Source organism: Ceratotherium simum, chromosome X, assembly GCF_057802395.1.
Source record: "Ceratotherium simum simum isolate JZ-2026a chromosome X, ASM5780239v1, whole genome shotgun sequence".
Taxonomy (NCBI): Eukaryota; Metazoa; Chordata; class Mammalia; order Perissodactyla; family Rhinocerotidae; genus Ceratotherium; species Ceratotherium simum.
The window spans coordinates 113,487,087-113,509,225 of record NC_141940.1 but is presented as its reverse complement, the minus strand read 5'-3'; the positions used below and the strand labels follow the sequence as shown (position 1 = coordinate 113,509,225).

General features: G+C 43.4%; 1 protein-coding gene across 3 annotated transcripts in view; it reads right to left on the bottom strand.

Annotated features, from left to right (window-relative positions):
- SH3KBP1 (SH3 domain containing kinase binding protein 1) overlaps positions 1 to 22,139 on the bottom strand; it is a 326,276-nt gene that overhangs the window by 244,509 nt on the left and 59,628 nt on the right. The window contains exon 1 of one of the 3 annotated variants that reach the window (XM_004435176.3): positions 936 to 1,047. The exons of the other annotated variants lie outside the window; for them this stretch is intronic. Within the exon in view, the coding sequence (XP_004435233.1) occupies positions 936 to 986 (51 nt within the window). The 5' untranslated portion in view covers positions 987 to 1,047. Of the gene's footprint in view, positions 1 to 935; positions 1,048 to 22,139 lie in introns of those variants that run through there. 3 annotated transcript variants of the gene reach the window in all.

Below are 22,139 nucleotides of genomic sequence, written 5' to 3'. Positions count from 1 at the left end.
ACCAAGAGAACTCGGCGGCCACAAAGGTTGCCCTGAAACAAGCCAGGGACAGCAAAACGGGTGGCATTTCACAGAGCCCAGCACTGCTCGCATCAATGGTACAATATCCCACTACGGAAGGAAAAGGGGTAAGGAGGGCAAAAACACATCGCTCAGCGAACACCTACCAAGTGCCAGGTGCTTCCACAGTCATTGCTTGAAAAAATCCTGCAATCCCGTGAAGTGCAATGATGCTGATTTTCAGATGAGAAAAGTAAGAAACGAGAGATTTCTGTTGGTAGCCCAAGGCTACACTTAGCTGAGTAAGGATTTGAGCTTCACCCGCCACCTCGACTGGCATCTAGCAACAGGACAGTGCTCTGAACTGATCCCAAGCTGAGTTTCTGTCCCACCTCCTATCTCATTCTTATCTCCTTCTCCTTTATTCCTTCCCACCACAGGAAAGCTGGGTTCCACACCTGGCTTCATCCGACTCCCAAATCTGCCAGCTGCCTCAGAAATGTTACCTGCTCCCAACCCTGGATAGGGTCACTTCACTGATAAAAGGGCCACCTGCAGGGGGCTTGGCTGGCTGGGGCTGTCTGTGTGCCATATCCCCTGGAAAAAAACTAATCGATAGCGGTCAGAAGGAGAGAGCCATCACAGCAGTTGACAGGGCTGTTCAAAATCTTTACAGATGCTGCTGCATCAGAAGCTCAGCCAAGAGCCACTTCTATCACACAGGAGGGCTTGGGGAAAGAAATTCCTTTCTGCCACAAACAAGAAAACTGAGACCCAGGTCCAAGTGAAAAACATTGCTGCTCACCATCTTGGAAGGACTGAGCCGGGACCAAATTCCCCATCATGCCTCCCTCCCGGCCTATGAAGCAGTTGGGCAACAGGCTACAAAAGATGTAGACATAATAACAATCAAAACAGATGTATGGCCTACTTACAATCTCAGCCACATCTGCAGCACTCGGGGCTTTGGCTGTGGAAAGCTCCATTCTGTGGAGTATGAAATGGTGATTTCGGGCTGACTGTGTCTGAACTCTGGGCAGGAGTGCGTTCTGTGCTCGCCGAGAACTGCAAGTCTCTCTGATTCACTTGGCAGCAGAATTATTCTAAGCATCCTGTCCCATACCCAACCCGCCTGCCCCTCCCACTACACATTCACACTGGGTGGTTTTTTTTTTTTTTTTAATTCTCTTCGCTTATTTCTGTCACAAATCAAGTGAAACACACTCTTCAAAATAAATCCAATCTCTGGCACTTGAGAATGTGGAACCTTTATGACCCAGGAAGAGAAAGAGGAAGAAGAGCCACCTAATTAGGAAGAAGTTGTAACTAACATGTGCGAGAAGAGAGTTGGAGAACCACAAAGCCTGCAGTAACAGCAAAATGGAGATTATTCGAGACAGCTGAAACACTCCACCCAGCCTCCAGGAGGGGACATGCACGGGAAACAAAGGGCATATGGTGTTTGCTTTCTTTGACATCCGTTCTCACCATTTAAGATCCGCACCAGCAAATGCTCATTACTTACATGAGGACAAACCTCACTCTAAAATAGACTTGAAAATACAGCTCATAATCAAATAAATTACTTTGCAAAGCAGAGGCCTACCTTGATTTTTTCCTACATATAAAGCAAAATTTAATAAAGTCCAAATAACTGGCAGAATGTCTATTTGGCTTAGTGAAGCGTGAATTACACTTTAAAGAAAGTCAATTTTTGTTAATTTCAAGTTCATATAGTAACTTGAATACTGACATATTCAACAAGATTTTGTTTTTTTCCCCAAGGAGAGATTCCAAGGGGCTAACTTAATAACTAGAGAAGAATGATTTTCTATTATGTACCGCTAGTCATATATTTAAACATTTCTATCCTAAAGCAAACAGGTTTTTCTGATGAGACTTAAATCATTTCTTTCCCACATAAATCAATGTTACCACCATTCCCACTATTGCCCACACTATTACATCATCCAAAGGTAAACTTTATTTTATTTTTTTTATGAGGAAGATCAGCCCTGAGCTAACATCCATGCCAATCCTCCTCTTTTTGCTGAGGAAGACCGGCTCTGAGCTAACATCTATTGCCAGTCCTCCTCCTTGTCCAAAGGTAAACTTCAGCACACGCCCTGACTAAATTATGACAAACTCCTGAATTGGTGAGATCAGAATTGATGACGCTTTTCACAGAGACATAAAGCCAAGGTCAGCTTCAAAAACACTCATGTACTATTACTCACAAGCCCACCCAGCAGAGCCAGCTCCCTACCTCCTTCCCTTCTTCCCCAGCAGAGCCCACTATTGGTCACAGGTACCCCCCCCACCCCCCATCGTAGGTCCCATTCCCAGCACCAGAGGCAGCCTAATTAATTCTAAGCCAATCATTGGTTCAGGGTGGGCAACCGAAACTAAGCTCACCCAATCAGACTGCGGTAAAGGACTCCTCCTACATACCACCTGTGATCAAGGAAGCAGGGGGCCCCACTGCCAATGGATGCCATCCTACAACCACCTGACAACCAGAGACACCAGCCCTTGGGCAAAGCTACTGTCAGAACGATGACGTGGAAGAGAGACAGCAAGAACACAGGTCTCTGATGTCACATTGAGCAGCTAATCACACTGCCCTCGGGGTCCACCCTACCTCTAGCCTCCCAATTACGTGAGATAAACATCCGTGTTTAAGCCAGTCCCAGACAGGTTTCTGTTCCGTGCAATCCAAAGCACTGCTGATAGGAATGGGGTAAGCAATAGCTGGGAAAAGCCAAGAGCAAGAGTTTGTAATTTGGCAAAGAGACTCCTTAAAGTAAATAATACAGTCACAGAAAACATTTCCCTTAATGTTAGATAAAAAGGAAAAATTACAAAGATGAGTGGTGGTCTAAGGCTGGGCGTGGAAATGGAGAGTGACTACACAGGGGCACAAGGTTTCTTTTGGGAGTGATGGACATGTTCAAAAATTAGATTGTGGTGATGGTTACACAACTCTGTAAATATACAAAAAACCACTGAATGGGACACTTCAAATGGGTGAATTTTATGGCATGCAAATTAGATCTCAATAAAGCTGTTAGAAAGCTACATGGAAACAGATGCTCATTCAGGAGAAGTCCCAGGTTGAAGGAACTTTTCCTCCACCCACATCTGACGGCAGCACACCTTTGCTTCAAATCCTTCCTTCAGCGCTTCCCAAGTACCTCTTGAGTCCAGGTTCCTTCCAAAGTCACGCAAGGTCCCTGCACCCTCCAGGCCTCACTTCCCCCACTTCCATTTTACTCACTGGCAAGGCTTACTTCTAGATACTTATCAAACTATTTCCCCCTCCAGACCTCTGCTCACACTACACCCTCTTCCCGGTCCCTCTTGCCACCCTCTTCACCTGATCTATTCCTTCCTATCCTGCCCCAGGCTCTTAGGTCCCCTCCCTTTGGGCTCCCTTAGCATACCTAGTACACACCACAATGGGCTGGGAAGTGTGTTTCTGGGTCTCTGTCTCCCACCAGGCTATACCCCAGGGCCCAGAACAGCACTCCAGACATGGTAGACAATCAGTGGACGCCCACTGAACTGGTCGGATCTTTCTCCTTCGGGAAGGACACCAGCTTCTCCTGCAGGTCACTTGTGTCATCGAGGATGGGGGTGGGAGAGCCAGAGGTAGGTTCCAAGTGTCCTGGCTCTCACCCACACCCACTTTCCTACAGCGACTTCAGGCTCAGCCAGGGACACAGGCGCCCACACGTGTACATGGAACCCTGTAAAATATCCCTTGTCCCCGACCACACTGAGCGCTTCTGCTTCTCTGCTCGACCCTCCCTGATGCGGAAGGTAACGGTGACAATGCACAATGTCTCTCTCACTGCATAAGCTTCAAAAAAGGAAGAGAGGGAACATCCAACTTTTTTTTTTTCTGATTATGGGGTTTATCTTATTTTTTTTAACCCTCAGACACACAACAAGAATGGGAAACACTTGGTTTCGAAGAAAGACTGTATTTTTAAAAAGCGACACGACAGACTGAGGAATGCTGGGAAGATGGTCTCCACCTGGGGTCTTATCTTTCTGCACGATCTCAGAGGAAAAGATTAATAGTAAGATTTAAGAAATGTTAAAAAGCCAGTTGCTGGACCATCTCCAGTTATCAAAAAAAAAAAAATCCATACTATGAAAGGAACGACCCGCAAAAGCCCACCGTGGCCACAGCGCTTCTTTACAACACAGGCTTCACCCAGCCCTCCTTCCTAGCTTGTCCTGGTTCTCCAAACACCACCAGAAGTGAAACCCCAAACCCAGGAGCACAGGGAAGAGCTGAAGTAACATTTTAAATATTTGCGATGGTAATTTCAACTCCTACCTCATAATCATGACTCCTCTTTTCCATATTTGGGCCCCAGCTTCCCTGGACGCACTCCGGGAGCCTTCACAGACATTATCTAATGCTAAGCAGGTCAGCAAACTAACCATTAAGCACTCTCTCTTTTTTTTCTCTGCGCTCTCTGATTTAAGCCAGTCTGGAAGCAATCGTAAAGAACTGGTCAATTCCCTTCCAAGGAGGGTGGCTGTTAAGACTTCTCATGTAGTTTAGGGCAAACAGGAAGCTCTTAGGATGTCAGAGATGTATCTTTAAACATCTCAATCTGATTTGTACAGTGAAGTTTTCAGAGCTGTCATTATCCACCCCCCAAAAAAAAACAAAGCTGGCAGATTTATTATCAAATCCCTTCAGCAGCCTTTTTTCTTCCCCCAAATGCCTGCCTGGCGTCAGCCCTAGGAACTCTATCAGTTTGGTGTGGGCCTGGGAATCTATGGTGTTCAAACTCCCCCAGGTGATTCAGATGACCAGATAGAGGCCCTAAGATAGATGGCTCGGTTGGAAAGGGCCAGCCACACCCTTGCTCCTAAAAGCAGCATCACCGGGAGCTTGTTATAACTGCAGAATCTCAGCCTCCCCACACCCACCCCCAGCCCAGACCCCCTGAATCTGAATCTGCACTGTAACAAGAGCCCCGGGGAATCCGTATGGCACCTTAGAGTTTGAGAAGTCTGGGCACCATCATCTGGCTTCAGAATCTCCTGGGTTGTGTTGTTTGTTTCCCCCTTTACTAGTGGGAGAAGAAGCAGTGGGAGGTCACCATCAGAATTCACATTCCAGGGGCCGGCCCGGTGGCACAAGTGGTTAAGTGCGTGCGCTCCGCTTTGGCGGCCCGGGGTTGACGGGTTCGGATCCTGGGCGCGCACCGACGCACCGCTTGTCACACCATGCTGTGGTTGCGTCCCATATAAAGTAGAGGAAGATGGGCTCGGATGTTAGCTCAGGGCCAATCTTCTTCGGCAAAAAAAGAGGAGGATTGGCATCAGATGTTAGCTCAGGGCTGATCTCACTCACACATACAGAAAAAAATAAATAGAATTCACATTCCAAAATTTTTTGGGATCTTACTGATGAACAACAGGGCCAAATCTGCTCCCTCCCTCCCCACCCTCGCAGAAACCACAAGTAGTCAGATTAAACGTAAAGGGAGTCAAAGACTAGACACAACCTGTTTTTTCAATTAAAGCCATGCGTTTTTCCATTTGTGCTGGCAGCATCAACACTTGCATTACTGCGCATGTTTAAAGCTACCAGCCACATTCGACTCTATACCATCAAAGCAGCAAAACCTGCAAAGTCTTTGCGTATTAAAGAGCCTTATGTGGAACCAAAGCATGCCAGGAGAAAAAATTCTTGGAAGTAATGAGAACTACTAATTGCATCCATTCTTAAAAATCAATACACTCCAAGAAACTTTTTAAAAATTCATATGCTTATTTCCTTTCTTCAAATAACATCATAAGGCATTCACAGGAAGTCGTGGTTCCAATTGAACGTGGCTGCATATTTAACAAAAAAAAAAATCTTGCAGTAGCCTAACACCCAGCTCAGCCAAGATTCCCAGCAGTTTCTCAGGACCTGACAGATTTGGGTACCTCCTCATGCTAATTATGGTTTGTTTTGTTGTTGTTTTCATGTAGCCAAGGCTACCCAGATAATCCCGTACCTTAGTCCAGTTAGAAGTGAGAGAGCATGGACTCGGGCGTTAAACCACCCACACGCTCAAATCCAGCTCTGGCACTATCTGTGCTCCCCTGGGCAAGTTACTTAACTTCTCTGATCCATGGGAAGTACTATATAAGTTTGTTGTTTTTCTCACCAAGCATGTAGTACCATGAATGGTACAGATAATAGAACTACACACAGTAGGAGCTCAATTATTACTAGTGGTTAGAGAATATTCCACCTAGATTGCACTTCAACGAATGTTTCATTACTGAACACCAGCAACATTTTGGTGTGTCGAGAGAGGTGCTGGTAGGAAAGTTTTTTCTCTCCTCTAACGGCAAAAAACAGAAACCAATGGATATAATCAACCTCTGCACCCAGTGTAAAGTTCTCCCTCTCCAATAATGCACTTCATATGGTTTATTTACATTATGACTTATTTATTCTCAAAGAATAAGCATAATTATAGAAAAAAATGTGAAAAGTACTTAAGCAGACGAAAATGCAGTCTACAAAACGGTAGAGTGATATCAATTATGTAACAGTTATTTGTTCTCTACAAATGCTGATTTCCAGAATGTTCTGGATAGATAAGTGCCAGACAATATTGCTTTCACAGTACTAATACTATATAGTAACATATGTAGTGGTAAGACAGCAGAGGGAATTGGGATGTTGAAACTATTTAAACTACCCATTTTCATCTGTTTTTAAGCACTCATGACAAATGTACAAATGATAGGCTGTTCAACATGTATTTATTAAATCCATTTCCATAGGCAGTTTCACCAGCCAACACTAAGTCACCATAAGAATTAAACAACTACAGTAGTCTCCCATTATCCACAGTTTTGCTTTCCGCCGTTTCAGTTACCGTGGTCAACCGCAGTCTGAAAATATTAAATGGAAAATACCAGAAATAAACAATTCATAAGTTTTAAATTGCACACCATTCTGAGTAGTATGATGAAATCTCGCACCATCCTGCTCTGTCCCACCTGGTACGTGAACCATCCCTTTGTCCAGTGGATCCACGCTGTATATGCTGCCCACCCGTTAGTCACTTAGTAGCCTTCTGGGTTATCGGTTTGACTGTCTTGGTATCACAGTGTTTGTGTTCAAGAAACCCTTATTTTACTTAATAATGGCCCCAAGGCACAAGAGTAGTGACACTGGCAATTTGGATATGCCAAAGAGAAGCCATAAAGTGCCTCCTTTAAGTTAAAAGGTGAAAGTTCTCAGGAAAGAAAAAAAATTGTTATGTTGAGGTTGCTAAGATCTACGGTAAGAACGAATCTTTTATCCATGAAATTGTGAGGAAAGAAAAAGAAATTCGTGCTAGTTTTGCTGTCGCACCTCAAATTGCAAGTTACGGCCACAGTGCATGGTAAGTGCTCAGTTAAGATGGAAAAGGCATTAAATCTGTGGGTGGAAGACACGAACGGAAAACGTGTTCCCACTGACGGCAGCGTGTTGCTCCAGAAAGCATTGAGCCTATACGAGAACCACACAAGGGACCCCCCAAAACGCGTGACACCAAGACCTTTACTGCGAGTAAGGGACAGTTACACACACTCAGGAACAGGTTTGGACTGAAAGAGAGAGAGACCACATTCACCTAACTTTTATTAAAGTGTATTGTTATAATTCTTCTATTTTATTGTTGTTGTTCATCTCTTATTGTGCCTAATTTATAAATTAAACTCGACCATAGAGATGTATGTAGAGGAAAGAACGTAGTCTATACAGGGTTCAGTACCATCCGCAGCTTCAGGCACCCGCTGGGGTCTTGGAACGTGTCCCCCGCGGATAAGGAGGGACTACTGTATTTTCATCTTTTTTTTCATCAGAGGCTCTACTTTTTAAGAATACCCATCCTTCTTGTTAGTTCTTACATTGCAATCATGCAAAGTCAGGCTACTGGAATTCAAATACCAAGGTTGACCTTTAATAGATCTGCAATCCCCATCAAGTCAGGTAACCTCCCTGGGCTTCAGTTTTCCCATCTGTAATTGAGAATAGCCACTACCTGGGGCAGGGGGCTGGGGGGTGCGGATTAGCTGAGTGAATGCATGTTCTCTACAAATATGAAGAGAAGTAAGTCATACACTTTTACTGGATAAATAACGAAGCCTCTACTCACAACAGCAAACTCACGTTCCTTTTCACTCTGTGCCAGGTCCTGAAGTGGTTACAAAAAAAGGTATAATAGACTCTCCTTGCCCCCAGAATGGGGGAAGAGAGGAGTAATTCCTATATGTGTTTAAAGAACAAAAAGAAGAATGTGAGCAGGAGAGAACTCACCCACTACTTCCTCCCTAGGTTAGCCTTGACAGTGACACAGCTGCAAGGGTTGCTCTCATCAGCAACATTCCCACAGAGCTGTTACCTTCCAAAGCACTAATATTATACTGAGGGGTCGGAGCTTGTTCATGCCTCAGGGCCTTTGCACTTGCTGTTCTCTACTGCGATGGCTCTTAATAATGGCAGGAGCCTCCTCATCATTCAGGTGTGAGCTACAATGTCACCTCCCCCAAGGGGCCTTCTCTGATGACTCTGGCTGAAACAGCCAGCATACTCCACAAGTCAGTCACTCTATCCTTTTCCCCTCCTGTACTTCTTTGTTGCATGTTTCACTATAATTATCTTTTTGCTTGTCTACAGTTACACTCTCTCTCCTCAGTTAGAATGTTCACTTTCTAAGAGCACAGACCTTCTTAAGCCCACTCTTAAAATGGCACCTGGCACATAAAGGGCACGCAGTGGACAGAGCTAGATAATGGTAATATACGTGTATATAGTTTGATAGTTCCAACAGCTGTGTCATATCTGCATCTGGTTCTGAGGATTGCTTTGTCTCTCCAGACTGCTTTTTCTCGCCTTTTTGCCTGCCTTGTAATTTTTGGTTGAAAGCCAGTTTGTACAGGGCAGTAGATACTGAGGTAAATGAGCCTTTGGTGTGGGGATTTATGTGAATCTAGTCAGGAGTTGGGCTGTGTTGAGGTTTGTTGTTCTTATGGACATCAGAAACTTCAAATTCCTCTAGTCATCTTTTTTTGTCCCCCCTCTTGGCTTTGGGGCTTCTCTTTGTGCTGCTCTTCAGAGAGAGTCTGTCTCTTGCAGCTATCCCTGCTATAACCCACTGTTGTTATTCCTGAAGGCATGTTAGCATGCTGGGGCGGGGTTGTTCTCAAATATTCTAAGCCTCAGTCTTTGGAGTGCACAGCAGGCCTGTGTCTTGGGGTTAGCCTTCACAAGTGCTTCTGCCCCTCCTCCAGGGAAAGAGCTCACCTCAGTCCCTTCCCCCATATGCAGTGGGTATCCAGCAGTGTTCTCAGTCAACAGCCTTGAGGCCCTTCTCCCTGCAGATTAAGGCTTTCTTTAGGTGAGATGGGGGGGCTGGGACTGGGCAGAATTCCTTTCCCCCAGCTGCAATGGTATTTCACCAGTGCCCTCAGACCATGTCCTTCCCCCCGCAGAATAAGCCTTTTGTTTCTTAAGGGAGAAGGGTCTGAGTGGATTTCTAAGTGGCTCCTAAACCAGTACCCCCAGCCCACACCATGAGTCTTCCCTATGAGAGCCAGGTGGGGTTCCTGGAGGAAAAGCCAACAAAAGGGCAGGACCTCCCTCCTACCTCACTGCTGCACCCATGAACTTCACACTCGCAAACTAGCCCACACTCAGCCTCCAGCAGTTTGTCAAATTTTTAGCTTGATCTTTCTACCTACTTCTATGGTGTCTGGTGGCTTCTGCCTCTGGTAAGCAAATGCTCAGGTCTTGTGTCTCAGCAAGTGCCTCTCTCTCTCCAGGTTTTGAAATGGCTGTTTGCTCTGCAAACTCAGTTCTCTGTTAATTCCAGTCTGTCCAGATTTTTTCTTGTAAGCGTGGGAGGGACGGCTTTGCAGCTCTCTACATCTCTGAGCTGAAACCAGAAGTTATTTATTGATTTTTAAAGAATCAGAAGTAAGTATGACAAAATGGTAACATTCGATAAAACTAGGTGGTAGGTAGGGAGATGCTGTTTATATTCTGATGCTCTTCTATATTTTAATAGTTAAGTAACATTTCAAAATATGAAATCAAGGTGTGGGTGGCCATGGTGGAAAATAGTCCTATAATATAAATAGACTGAGATATGTATACAGTACTTGGTTCTTGTTCAATAATTTACAGAGATCACCTGAGTTTTAAAAAACAACCAACATTTTTGGCAACACTTCAGAAACTGTTCTGAGAAAATATAAATCACCCAAAACACCATTAAATTTTGGTGTCAAAGAAGTGAAAGAAGTAACTAAAATAGAAAAATTAATGTCCTAAAAGAGAACAATTTATTTGTGCATGTTTATAAATCAAAGTATATGACAATATTACATGTTAATTGATTCACTGTCCTTCAAACTGATATCCAACCGTTATTAATATTCATGAAAATTTGAAGTTACTAATGCATGCACTGGGGGACCATAGGTCATTCAGCAAGTGTCGGATCTCAGGCTGCAACATATCATGCAACACCCAGTAACCTAACATCTCCAACCTTCGGACCACCACTCCTCCTCTTATCCGCATTCCCAATTTAATATAATCGGTAATCGTATATAAATGAAAGCAGCAACATCTTGGTAAGATCCATCTCATGGAAAGAACTTCCCTCTTTACTTAAATAATTCACTATCTTAGATAATAGCAAATAAATTATACACTATGAACAAAAATGAACCATTAATGACTCCAAAACTTCAGATTAATCTTAAGGATTGTATATTAAATTCAATTAAGCCAGATGAATATTTAACACGCTCCTTCTTTGTACTTAAGACCATTCTAGCCACTCTGGGGAAAAAATGGGCAGGCATGAATAACCTACCAATCTCTGCCATCACGACACACACAGCGATGGGTGACAGGGCTGAGAGGAGCCTGAGTGAGGGTGCAGTCTGGGAATGGCAAATGCATGCCCCAGGCCAAGACCCGCTCTATGGTAAGTTTCATTAGTAGAGAGAGTGACTTTTAATTATTTTTTGCTTTACTATTCACTTGTACATTCCAATCAAAAGGAAAAAAAGGATATAGTTTGTAGTAAAGTGGATCAATCTTCATTTGGCTTTCATTATAATGAACGAAGACAGGCCTAAGTTTGTCTGTAATGAGACTAAAATGAGATGACTCTACTCATGATGAATCTGCAGCTTTAATTACCATGTGTGGCTCTAGGAGATGCACCCCAGGTAGAAGTGCAATCAGGGTGACCAGTTAGACAGCTAAATAGCACACTTCCCCCTGCCTGAGAATCATCGCTTGTCAACTGTGCTATGTTGTTACACAGGCTGTTTACAGATCAGCTACATCCTTGCATTGCAACAGGACCGAAATTAGATGTCATATCCAGCTCGAGGGCTGGGGACTGTGTTCAGCCAAAAGTTGGCAGCACCCTAGACTTGACTGTCACCTTAAAATATCTGTTAATGGAAACCAGTCATATTCAAGTTTTAAAATAAAAGGATGAGTTAAATTGAATTAAAAAATATCATAGGCTAAAAAAGAAGGAAGGTATATGGATTTTTAACCACCACTGACAGGAGAAGCTCACACTATAATTGCATAGATTACATGTACCAAAGAGATCATCTGTCATGTGACATTTTGAACTAAATAACAGAGCAGTCCCCGAAAAAAATATCAATAAGCACAAAGAAGTGATTTCTCAACATTTGAAAAGTACATGAACCTGACATGCTCCATATATTCAAATGTGTTTCAAAGTTCATATTATGTGCCACCAGAGCCTAATGTCACAGTTACTTGTTTAACATAGAATAGCTGGAACTACTTTCTTTCTTATTTTTTTTTTAATTTTATTTATTTATTTTCCCCAAAAGCCCCAGTAGATAGTTGTATGTCATAGCTGCACTTCCTTCTAGTTGCTGTATGTGGGACGTGGCCTCAGCATGGCCGGAGAAGCGGTGCATCGGTGCACGCCCGGGATCCGAACCCGGGCCGCCAGCAGCAGAGCGCGCACACTTAACCGCTAAGCCACGGGGCCGGCCCTGAAACTACTTTCAAATGGCAAATGTATTTTTTTTATAGTCAGGTTGGCAATTATTCCAGTTTCAAGATTTGGAGAAAAGAAAAGTTGTGCACACACACATGATTTTGCAGCCGAGAGAAACAGTTAAAGATTGAATTGTGAACATAAGCCAGGCTGTTAAACAGCAGTTACAGAATGACAGCAATAAACCAGATTCCTTTTGTATTTGTGCCCATGAAGACCCCAATATTACAGTGTGACTACAGGTTTTACAGTAATAACTTGATAATAATTATGGTTTTAAACAGTCGTAATGTATCTTTTGCCCATAATCTGTCACCCTATTGATTTGGATGTCGTTTCTTTACTACGAATCATATGTGGTCAGAAAGCAAACCGCATGGGACAGAAGACTTTGGCAGCTGGCATTACACTGCAGACAAGAGACACTGCCCAAACACACCCAGCCTTGCTTAGAAGATGTTCACGTTTTAACACTTAAATCAATGCCAATTATAGTTTATCATCATGACTAAAATGTATATCTATAGTAAATACTTTAAATACAATTTTAATTTCTTTTTTCTTCCATGATATGGCAAAACAGTCCCTTTTTGGTTGTAACCTAGCCCCTGCCGTACTGATCCTAGCTATCTCAGACCTTGACCATGGTCTGGTTTTATGGCGGGGGAAATGACATCCCCGAGAGCTTCAGCATGGCCACCAATGAGGTGCTCTGCCTCCTTAGAAGAAAGGCTTGGTGTAAGAGGAGTCAGCAACCAGGGTGTCCCCACACCCCCTGGGAACTGAGCACAGCCATGGAGCGCCCCTCTGCCATCGCTGCCCCAGGCCTTTCAGGAGAACATGGTTCACAGGGCTCCTCGCTCCAGGCCTCCATCTGGGACCACCTGCCTCAAGAAACCCAGGGCAGGATGTGGTTTGGCCTGGACAACCTCTCGGCTTATGAACGCAGGCAAGCCCACTTGTTTTTCACCCAGACTCCCAGACACAGGATATCATCTCTTTGTTGGTTTTCTTGAGAAAAACCTGGTGGTCCCAGAGGAAGTATGACAATAAATGAAACACTCCTTCCTTCGTGACAAGCAAAACAGGCAGCGAAGAGCTGAAGCGGGCTGAATTCATGCACCTCATTCCACAAATAGCTAAATATATATGTATATATGCTTGTGGCTTTTGCCTTAATGCGCGTTGTGACCACACATTAAAGAGACATTCACATTTTCGCCTTCACTCTCCCTGAACTTCCTTCAAGAATTTCTTATCTAATCTTCCTCACTGGCAGGAAGATGATGAAATTTACCCCGGAGCCTGGGGGAGGAAATACGTTATTTCAAATCCCCTTGTGAGTTAAGAAACCAAAGTGAAACAAAATGTCTCCTGGGCAGCCCTCGAGGTGTGCTGCCCACACATCCCTTCAGGACAGAATTTGTGTCTTCAGGACCTGCCTCAGCCTGCTTTCTAGCCAGGATCAGGCTCCTCCCGGGCAGCACCCCCGCCAGTCACCGACCTGGAGGGCGGGTGAGAGGTGCTGGCGCCTACCCATTTCTGTCTCTTCGGTCGGGCAGTCTTTGCTCAGAAGCTCCTTGCCAGGCTGGCTGGGACCGAAGGGCATCACAGCCTGAGGCTCCCCGAGCCTTTCATCTGCCATGGATGTTATCTCCCCTCCACAAACAAACCTCCTGCACTCCTACCTCCATCTCAGCTCCCGCTGTCCACAGCACCCAACTGACAAACACCATCTCCGCATTTTTGCCGTCTTTCAAAGTGGCTTAATACTTATACTAATAGCTATTATCTGTTTACTGATTAATATGAATCAAACACTACTCTGAGTTGCCCTCCACGCATGATCTCACGCAGTCTCCCAAATACCCTAGCAAAGAGGTCGACTATTGTTGTTGTTATTCCCACTTTTTATAGGAGGAAATAAATGGATACCCAGAGGGATTAAATAACTTCCCCCAAGGCCTTAACGCTAATAAACCTAGACTGAAGCTTCTAGGATCATTGGGCACCACTGCTCCCGGTCAAAGGCCATCTGAGACCCAGAAGGCTGGCCTGGGTCTGCAGCCGCAGCCCTGCACTCCAGGAGCGGGGCACAGGCCTCAGGAAAGACGCGCTGAATGCAACCGACCTGACCAGGCTCACAGGTCACAGCAGAAAAGGCTGAAATTACATGGTAGAAACACAGGGCACAACAGGCTTTCTTCAGCACACAGTATGTGTATTGTGGGGAAGGGGGAAGAATGACTTTTCAATATTATCCATGCTACAGATGTTTCTACACATATTTCTCTACCTTCAACCTGAAAAAGAAATCTAATGGTACCTTAAATGAAAATATTATTTTAAAAAGGTCATCATTAAGTAAAAGTTAAATGGATGAACTGAAAATATAAAAAGTCAAAGTTCAGTTATCATGCAACTTGTTCACATGTGAAAACTATATTCCCCCAATGGCCATTTTTATTTCAAATGACTACCATTTATTCCATTTCATATTCTTCGATAAACTTTGGAAGGTGGCATACATTCCTTAGGGCTTCCTCGAATAAAGAAGATTTCAGGCAATGAATTGAATTTATTCTGTGCTGTAAACTTGGAATGTTCTGCCCCCTGTTTTTGGAGACACTGACTTTTTTTTTCATGGCAAAATTTATCAGCCTGAAGAATGTGTACATTTGGCAGGCGCATGAGCCTTACTTTTTTAATTCTAATTCTTACAATGTGGTTTAAGAGCTCCAATAATACTGATCAGATAAAAAAAAAATACCTTAGAGATATTCCTGTATTTAACAAATGCATGAACAGAATAGAGGAGTGTTATATTTTGTGGTTCACAACAGTAGCAATTTTCATTTATATGCCCATACTTGGCCTAATTCTGGAAAGGAAAAAAGAGCTCCTACTATGAGCTTCCCTTACACCAGGTGCTCATCATTATTAATAATGTGTGGCTAAACTCGACATACGTTATGACTTACTCATCCTTACGTTCCCAGAGCTTCCCAGTATCTGGCACACGATAAAATGACTCTAGCCCTTATAAAAACCATACCAGGATATTGGTACTGTCTCCTTTAACAGATGAAGAAACTTGCTTCAGAGAGGGGAGCAACCTTCGGAGGCTGCATAGCTACTCGCCATGGGCAGGAATCTGGCCTGGGCCCGCCCCAGAACCTCCTGTGGGGTGGCAGTTCCTGCCGGTACTGGGAGCCACCTGGGAGGGAGGGTCTTGATCCAGGTGATCACTGCCCTCCTCCTGAAGTACTTTCTCTGCCTTCCAGAACATTCACTTGCCTGGTTCTTCTCCTCCCATTCTACCAATCCCTCTCAGTGGGACTCAAGGCTGGTTTTACTCTCAGTACTGGGGTGCCCAGGGCTCTTCTCTCCTCTGGCCATACTCCCTCCCCAGGTGAAGGACTCTGAAGGACTTTGAAGGACTGGGCTTTGCAGGACCAGATTCCTAGCTCTAGCCTGGACCTGGCCTGAACTCCAGACCCACATCCTTAACATGCTTCCGGTGCTCAATACGAAAACCTTTAGGTCATCCTTCCCTCCTCTCTCTCTCTCACCACACATCCAGTCTTATCAGCAAATCCTGGTGGCTCTACCTTCAGAAATATCCAGAATCTGACTGCTTTTCCTCACTCCCACTGCCACCCCGTTGGTCTCCCCTGGATTCCTGCATTAGCCTCTGAACTGCTCTCCCTACTCCCACCCTTGCCCCTGGCAGTCTGTTTTCAACTCAGCAGCCAGAGGGACCAGTTAGAGCATCCCCGGTTACATCACTCCACTGCTGGGAGCCCCCCACCTTACTTCCCATCTCACTCAGAGTCCCAGGTCTTACAGTGGCCCTACCTGATGTGGAACCCCGGGACCTCTAAGTTCATCTCCTGCTGCTCTTCCCACAAGCATACTACTCTCTGTTGTTCCTCTAACACACCAGGACTCTCCCTCCCTCCCCAGGGCCTTTGCATATGCTGTTTCCTCTGCCTGAAAGGCTCTTTCCCACAGATCCCCACAGGGCTCCCTTCCTCACTTCAAGTCTTGACTTAAAGGTCACCTTTTCAGTGAAGCCTTTGCTGGCCTCCCTATCACAAATTGCAATCCCACCTCAACATTCATATCCCCCCTCCCCTGCTTTTTTCCCCCTCCAACATACTGTATAACTTGTCACTCTTCAACATACTGTATAACTTACTTATTATGTTTATGGCTTACTGTCCATCTACCCCACTAGGATGTAAGTTCCACGAGAGCAGGGATTTCTGTCTGATTTATTAACCAATGTATTTCCTAGTGCCTAGAACACAATAAACACTCAATAAACATTTGATGAACGAATGGATGAAACTCAGAGAGCTTAATTCTTCCCCAAAGTTGTAGAGCTCAGCTCTGACTCCAAAACCAGTGCTCTGAGTCACCAGTTTGTAATCAAATAGAGATGCTGTATCATTGCATCCTCAGATATCTACAGACCTGATAAAAATTCAAACCAAATTACATAGCAAGAGATCAGTTCCCCCAGCTCATCTAGTACTTTCATTAACCTCATATTCACTTGGAAGACAAGAGGGATTTAAAAAACAACAACTTAGAAAAAGTAACATATACCTCGGAGCTACTTCAATCACAAGAAGCTAAAGGATGAATGTACTTCAATCCCTGAGGAAAAGTGAACAAATCAGATGAAAATAATTTTCAATTTTCAATAAAATTTTTAAAATCTTAGAAATAAAGAAACGAAAAACCTCACTATTAACATTTTTTGTGTGTGTGCGAGGAAGACCAGCCCTGAGCTAACATCCACTGCCAATCCTCCTCTTTTTGCTGAGGAAGATTGGCCCTGGGCTAACATCCGTGCCCATCTTCCTCCACTTTATATGGGACGCCGCCACAGCATGGCTTGACAAGTGGTGCGTCGGTCCGCGCCCAGGATCTGAACCCGTGAACCCCGGGCCGCCGAAGCAGAGCACGCGCACTTAACCACTACGCCACCAGGCCGGCCCCTCACTATTAACATTTTAACATTTTTTTTCCTTATACACAAGGTTTGGTAGTTTGTATATCATGCTGTATATATAATTATGTAGCCTGTATTTTCCTCTCATAGCATACCTATTTTCTATATAACTGCATACATTATTATAGCCCCCAATTTTAAGGCTATGTAGTATCTTGTCAGCAGGCAATGAAGTCTAAGCTGGTAAAAAATAAAACAAAGAATACAAACATCAACTAAACATGGAAGCCCACAACTGCTGTTCAGCACGCCATCTTCAAATCAATTGCTGGTTCCATGCCTGAACCTGGCCCAGGTGCCTTCCCTAGGGGCCAGCAGGACTAGCTCCTTTAGAAATCCTCAGGCCATATTGCTTCTGGAAGTCAGAACCTAAGACCACGGGCTATTTAAAAGCCAATGCCACCACCATCCAAAGAGTAAGGGCTAAGTTCCCAATGGTGTCAATAACCCCAAGTGTAGAGAAACAAGCAACAAAGATAGTCACTCATTCAACAAATATGGACAAGCACTGCTATGCGCCAGGCACCGAGGACACAATGCTGCACAGAGGCCATGGAAACTCAGTCCAACAGGGAAGAGAGATATTCGTCAAATAGCCACAAAAACAGATTTAAAATCCCAAGAGTGACAAGTGCTACTGAGGAGAGAAATACGGCCCTACAAAATGTAGAAAATGAGTATTGTACGAGTCAGAGGGTCGAGGAAGCTTTCCCTGGGAAAGCATGAGCTGAGTTCTGGGGCTGAGAAGGCATCACCAGGGTGCAGGGATACAAGGTGGGAGCTGAGGCTAGAAAGAAAGGTGGGGGTCGCAGCACAGAGGACATTGCAGGCTGACTGCGTTCAAGAGTTTGGTCTCTATCCTAAAAACAAGAGAAGGCTAAGGAAGGATTTTAGGGGTATGTGGGGTACACGGGGAAGGGAGTATGATCAGATTTGTGTCTCAAGACCATCAGTGTAGCCTCAATGTGAGGCAAAAGCATAAGGGGCATCAGAGCAGACCCGGGAGGAGTTTGCCCCAGGAGACCAGGCCCAGGGCGAGGTCCCACCTCTAGGCCCTTTCATCAACACTGTCTGTGAGGCTGGCAACCACCTCTCACCTGCCCCTCACTTCTCTCTCCTCCACTCTTCTTCTCTCCTCCCATTCTACTTCTATCATTGGCTCCACCAGGCTCCAGGCCAACCACAGGCAGGCCAAATGGTAATGCCTCTTTGTACCTGCGCAGGGGGCAGGGCTTCCCTAAATCCCAGCCATGACCATCACAACACACCAACAGATTCTGACCATCCCGAGAGATGACTAGAACACCCAAGACGCGCTAGAGAACTGTGGTGGTTAGGAAAGTGGGGTTCTTTCTCTTTTTTTTAATTTAATGGAAAACAAGAATAAGAGTTAGAAATCCTAAAACATACCAATGCTGGGACTCACAACCAGAGACACAGATGGGTCTGGGGTATAGCCTGGACATTGGGATTTTTTTAATGCTCCCCAGGTGATACTCACGTGCAACCAAGGTTGAAACCCAGTGGTGTTCTTTTTTTTTTTTATTTTTTTAATCTATCATCTTCTCTCATCTGATTAATCTGTACCTTTTTTTTTTTTTTGAGGAAGATTGGCCTTGAGCTAACATCTGTTGCCAATCTTCCTCTTTTCCTTTTTTCTCCCCAAAGCCCCAGTACATAGTTGTATATCCTAGTTGTAGGTCCTTCTGGTTCCTCTATGTGGGACACTGCCTCAGCATGGCTTGATGAGCAGTGAGTAGGTCCGCGCCCAGGATCCGAATCGGGGAACCCCAGGCCACTGAAGCGGAGCCTAAGAATTTAACCGCTAAGCCACCCAGCTGGCCCCTTTTTTTAACTTTTTATTGTGAAATAATTATATACTCACAGGAATTTACAAAAATAGTGCATAGAGTCCCATGAACCCTTCACCCAGCTTCCTCCAGTGATGGTATCTTATATGACTATAGTACAGTATCAAAACAAAGAAATTGACATTGGTAACAATACTGGTAACTACACTACCGATCTTATTCAGTTCTCATCATTTTTTTCCATGCACTGATTTGTGTGTGTGTGTAACTCACTGTAATCTGATCCAACGTATAGATTTGCATAACCACCATCGCAATCAAGATTCAAAACTGTTTCATTTCCACAAAAGGACTCCTTCATGCTACCCTTTTACAGTTCCATCAGTCCTCTCCTCGCCCTGTCATTGTCCCTTGGCAACCAGTAATCTGTTCTCCACCTCTATAGTTTTGTCATTTTGAGAATGTAATATAAACGGAATCATATAGTACGTAACATTTGAGATTGGCTTTATTCACAAAGCACAATGCCATTGAGATCCATCCAAGTTGTTGCCTGTGTTCATTCCTTCTTATTGCTGAGTAGTATTCCATTGTATGGATGCACCAGAGTGGGTTTAACCAGTCACCTGTTGAAAGACATTCAGGGGCCGGCTCTGTGGCTTGGCGGTTAAGTGCGCGCGCTCTGATGCTGGCGACCCGGGTTCGGATCCCGGGAGCGCCCCGAGGCACCACTTCTCCCTCCAACACGAGGCCGGGTCCCGCGTACAGCAACTAGAAGGATGTGAACCTATGACATGCAACTGTCTGCTGGGGCTTTGGGGGGAAAAAACTGAATAAATAAAATCTTTAAAAAAAAAAAAAAAAAAAAAAAAAGACATTCAGGTTGTTTCCAGTTAGGGCTTTTATAAATAAAGCTGCTATGAAGATTCTTATACAGGTTTTTATGTTGACATAAAAATTTTTATTTCTCTGGAACAAATGTCCAAGACTGCTGGGTTATATGGCAAATACACAGTTAGTTTTATAAGAAACTGCCAAACTATTTTCCAGAGTACCTGAACCATTTTATATTCCCACCAGCAATGTACAAGAGAACCAGTTTCTCTACATCATTGCCAGCATTTGGTGTTATCACTATTTTTTTATTTTAGCCATTCCACTGTCTGTTCTAAAAGATATGTAGTACTATCTCATTGTGGTTTTAATTTGCATTTCTCTAATGGCTAATGATGTTGAACATCTTTTCATCTGTATATCCTCTTCGGTGAAATGTCTGTTCATGCCTTTTACCCATTTTGAGAGTTCTTCATATATTCTAAATATAAGCCCTTTGTTGGACATGTGGTTAGCAAATATATTCTCTCAGTCTGTAACCTGTCTTTTCATCCTCTTCACAGGGTTTTTCACAGAGCAAAAGTTCTTAATTTTGAAGAAGTCTAACTGATCAATTTTTTCTTTAATGTTCTTTTAGTGTGATGTCTAAGAACTCTTCACCTAGGCCTAGGTCCTGAAGATTTTCTCCTGTGTTTAATTCTAAAACTTTTTTAGTTTTATGTTACACATTTAAATCCATGATCCATTTTGAGATAATTTTTTTATAAGGTGTAAGGTTCATTTTTTGTGGATGTTCAGTTGCTCCAGCACCATTTGTTGAAAAGGCTATACTTTCTCCACTGAATTGCTTGGGCCCTTTTGTCAAAAATCAGTTGGGCATATTCATGTGGGTCTATTTCTGGGGTCTCTATTCTGTTCCACTGACCTATGTGTCTATCCCTCCCCAAATATCACACTGTCTTGATTACTGTAGCTATTTATTAACTCATAAAATAGGGTAGATTCCTTCTACTTTGCTCTTCTTTTTCAAAATTGTTTTAACTATTCTAGTTTCTTTGATTGTCCATACAAATTTTAAAATAAGCTAGTCTACAAAAAAACTTTACTGAGACTTTGATAGGAATTACATTAAACCTACGGATTAATTTGGGGAAAACTAACATCTTTACCTTGTTAACTCTTCCGATTCATGAACACGATATGCCTCTCCATTTATTTAGATCTTCTTTGAATACTTTAATCAACATTTTATAGTTTCAGCACACACATCCTGTACTTGTTTTGTTAGATTTATACCTAAGTATTTCAATTTTTTTAGGAGTGATTGTAAATGGTATTGTGTTTTTAATTTGGGTTTCCATATGTTCATTGCTAGACTATAGAAATATTAATTTTTGTGTGTTGATCTTGTATCCTGTGACCTTGCTGAATTCACTTCTTAGTTCCAGGAGATAGTTTGTAGATTCTTGGGATGTTCTACAAAGAGAATCATGTCACCTGCAAACAGGAACAGTTTTATTCTTCCTTTCCAATTTGTATGCCTTTTATTTCTTTTCTCAACATTTTGCTAGCTAGGATTCCTAGTATGATACTGAGTAAGACTGGTGACAGCAGACATCCTTGCCTTGTTCCCATTCTTAGGGGAAAGCATTCAGTCTTTCACCATTTAGTGTGATGTTAACTGTAGGTTTTTTGTAGATGCTCTTTATCAAGCTGGGGAAATTCCCCTCTATTCCTACTTTGCTGCGAGTTTTTATCATGAATGAGTGTTGAATTTTGTCAAGGGTTCTTCTGCATCAATTGATATGATTATGTGATTATTTTTTTCTCCCATAGCCTTTGATATGGTGGATTACATTAATTGATTTTCAAACATTGAAGCAGCCTTCGATACCTAGAATAAACCCTACTTGGTCATGGTACATAATTCTATGTTGCTGGATTTGTTTTGTTGAGGATTTTTGTGTCTATGCTCTTGAGGGATATTGGTCTGTAGTTTTGTTTTGTTTTTTTCTTGTCCTGTCTGTCTGGTTTGGGTATCAAGGTAATACTGGCCTCATAAAAAGAATTAGGAGGCATTCCTTCCTCTTCTATTTTCTGGAAGAGATTATGTAGAATTGGTGCTAATTCTTCTTTAAATGTTTGGTGGAAATCTCCAGTGAAATCCTCTAGGATTGAAGATTTCTTTTTTGGAAGCTTTTTAATTATGAATTCAATTTCTTTAATAGTTAAAGGACTATTGAGATTTTCTATCTATTTCATCTTGGGTGAGTTTTGGTAGTTTGCAGTTTTCAAGAAATTGGTCCATTTCATCTAAATTATCAAATGTGTGTGCATAGAATTGTTTGTAGTATTCTCTTATTATCCTTTTAGTAGGTGCAG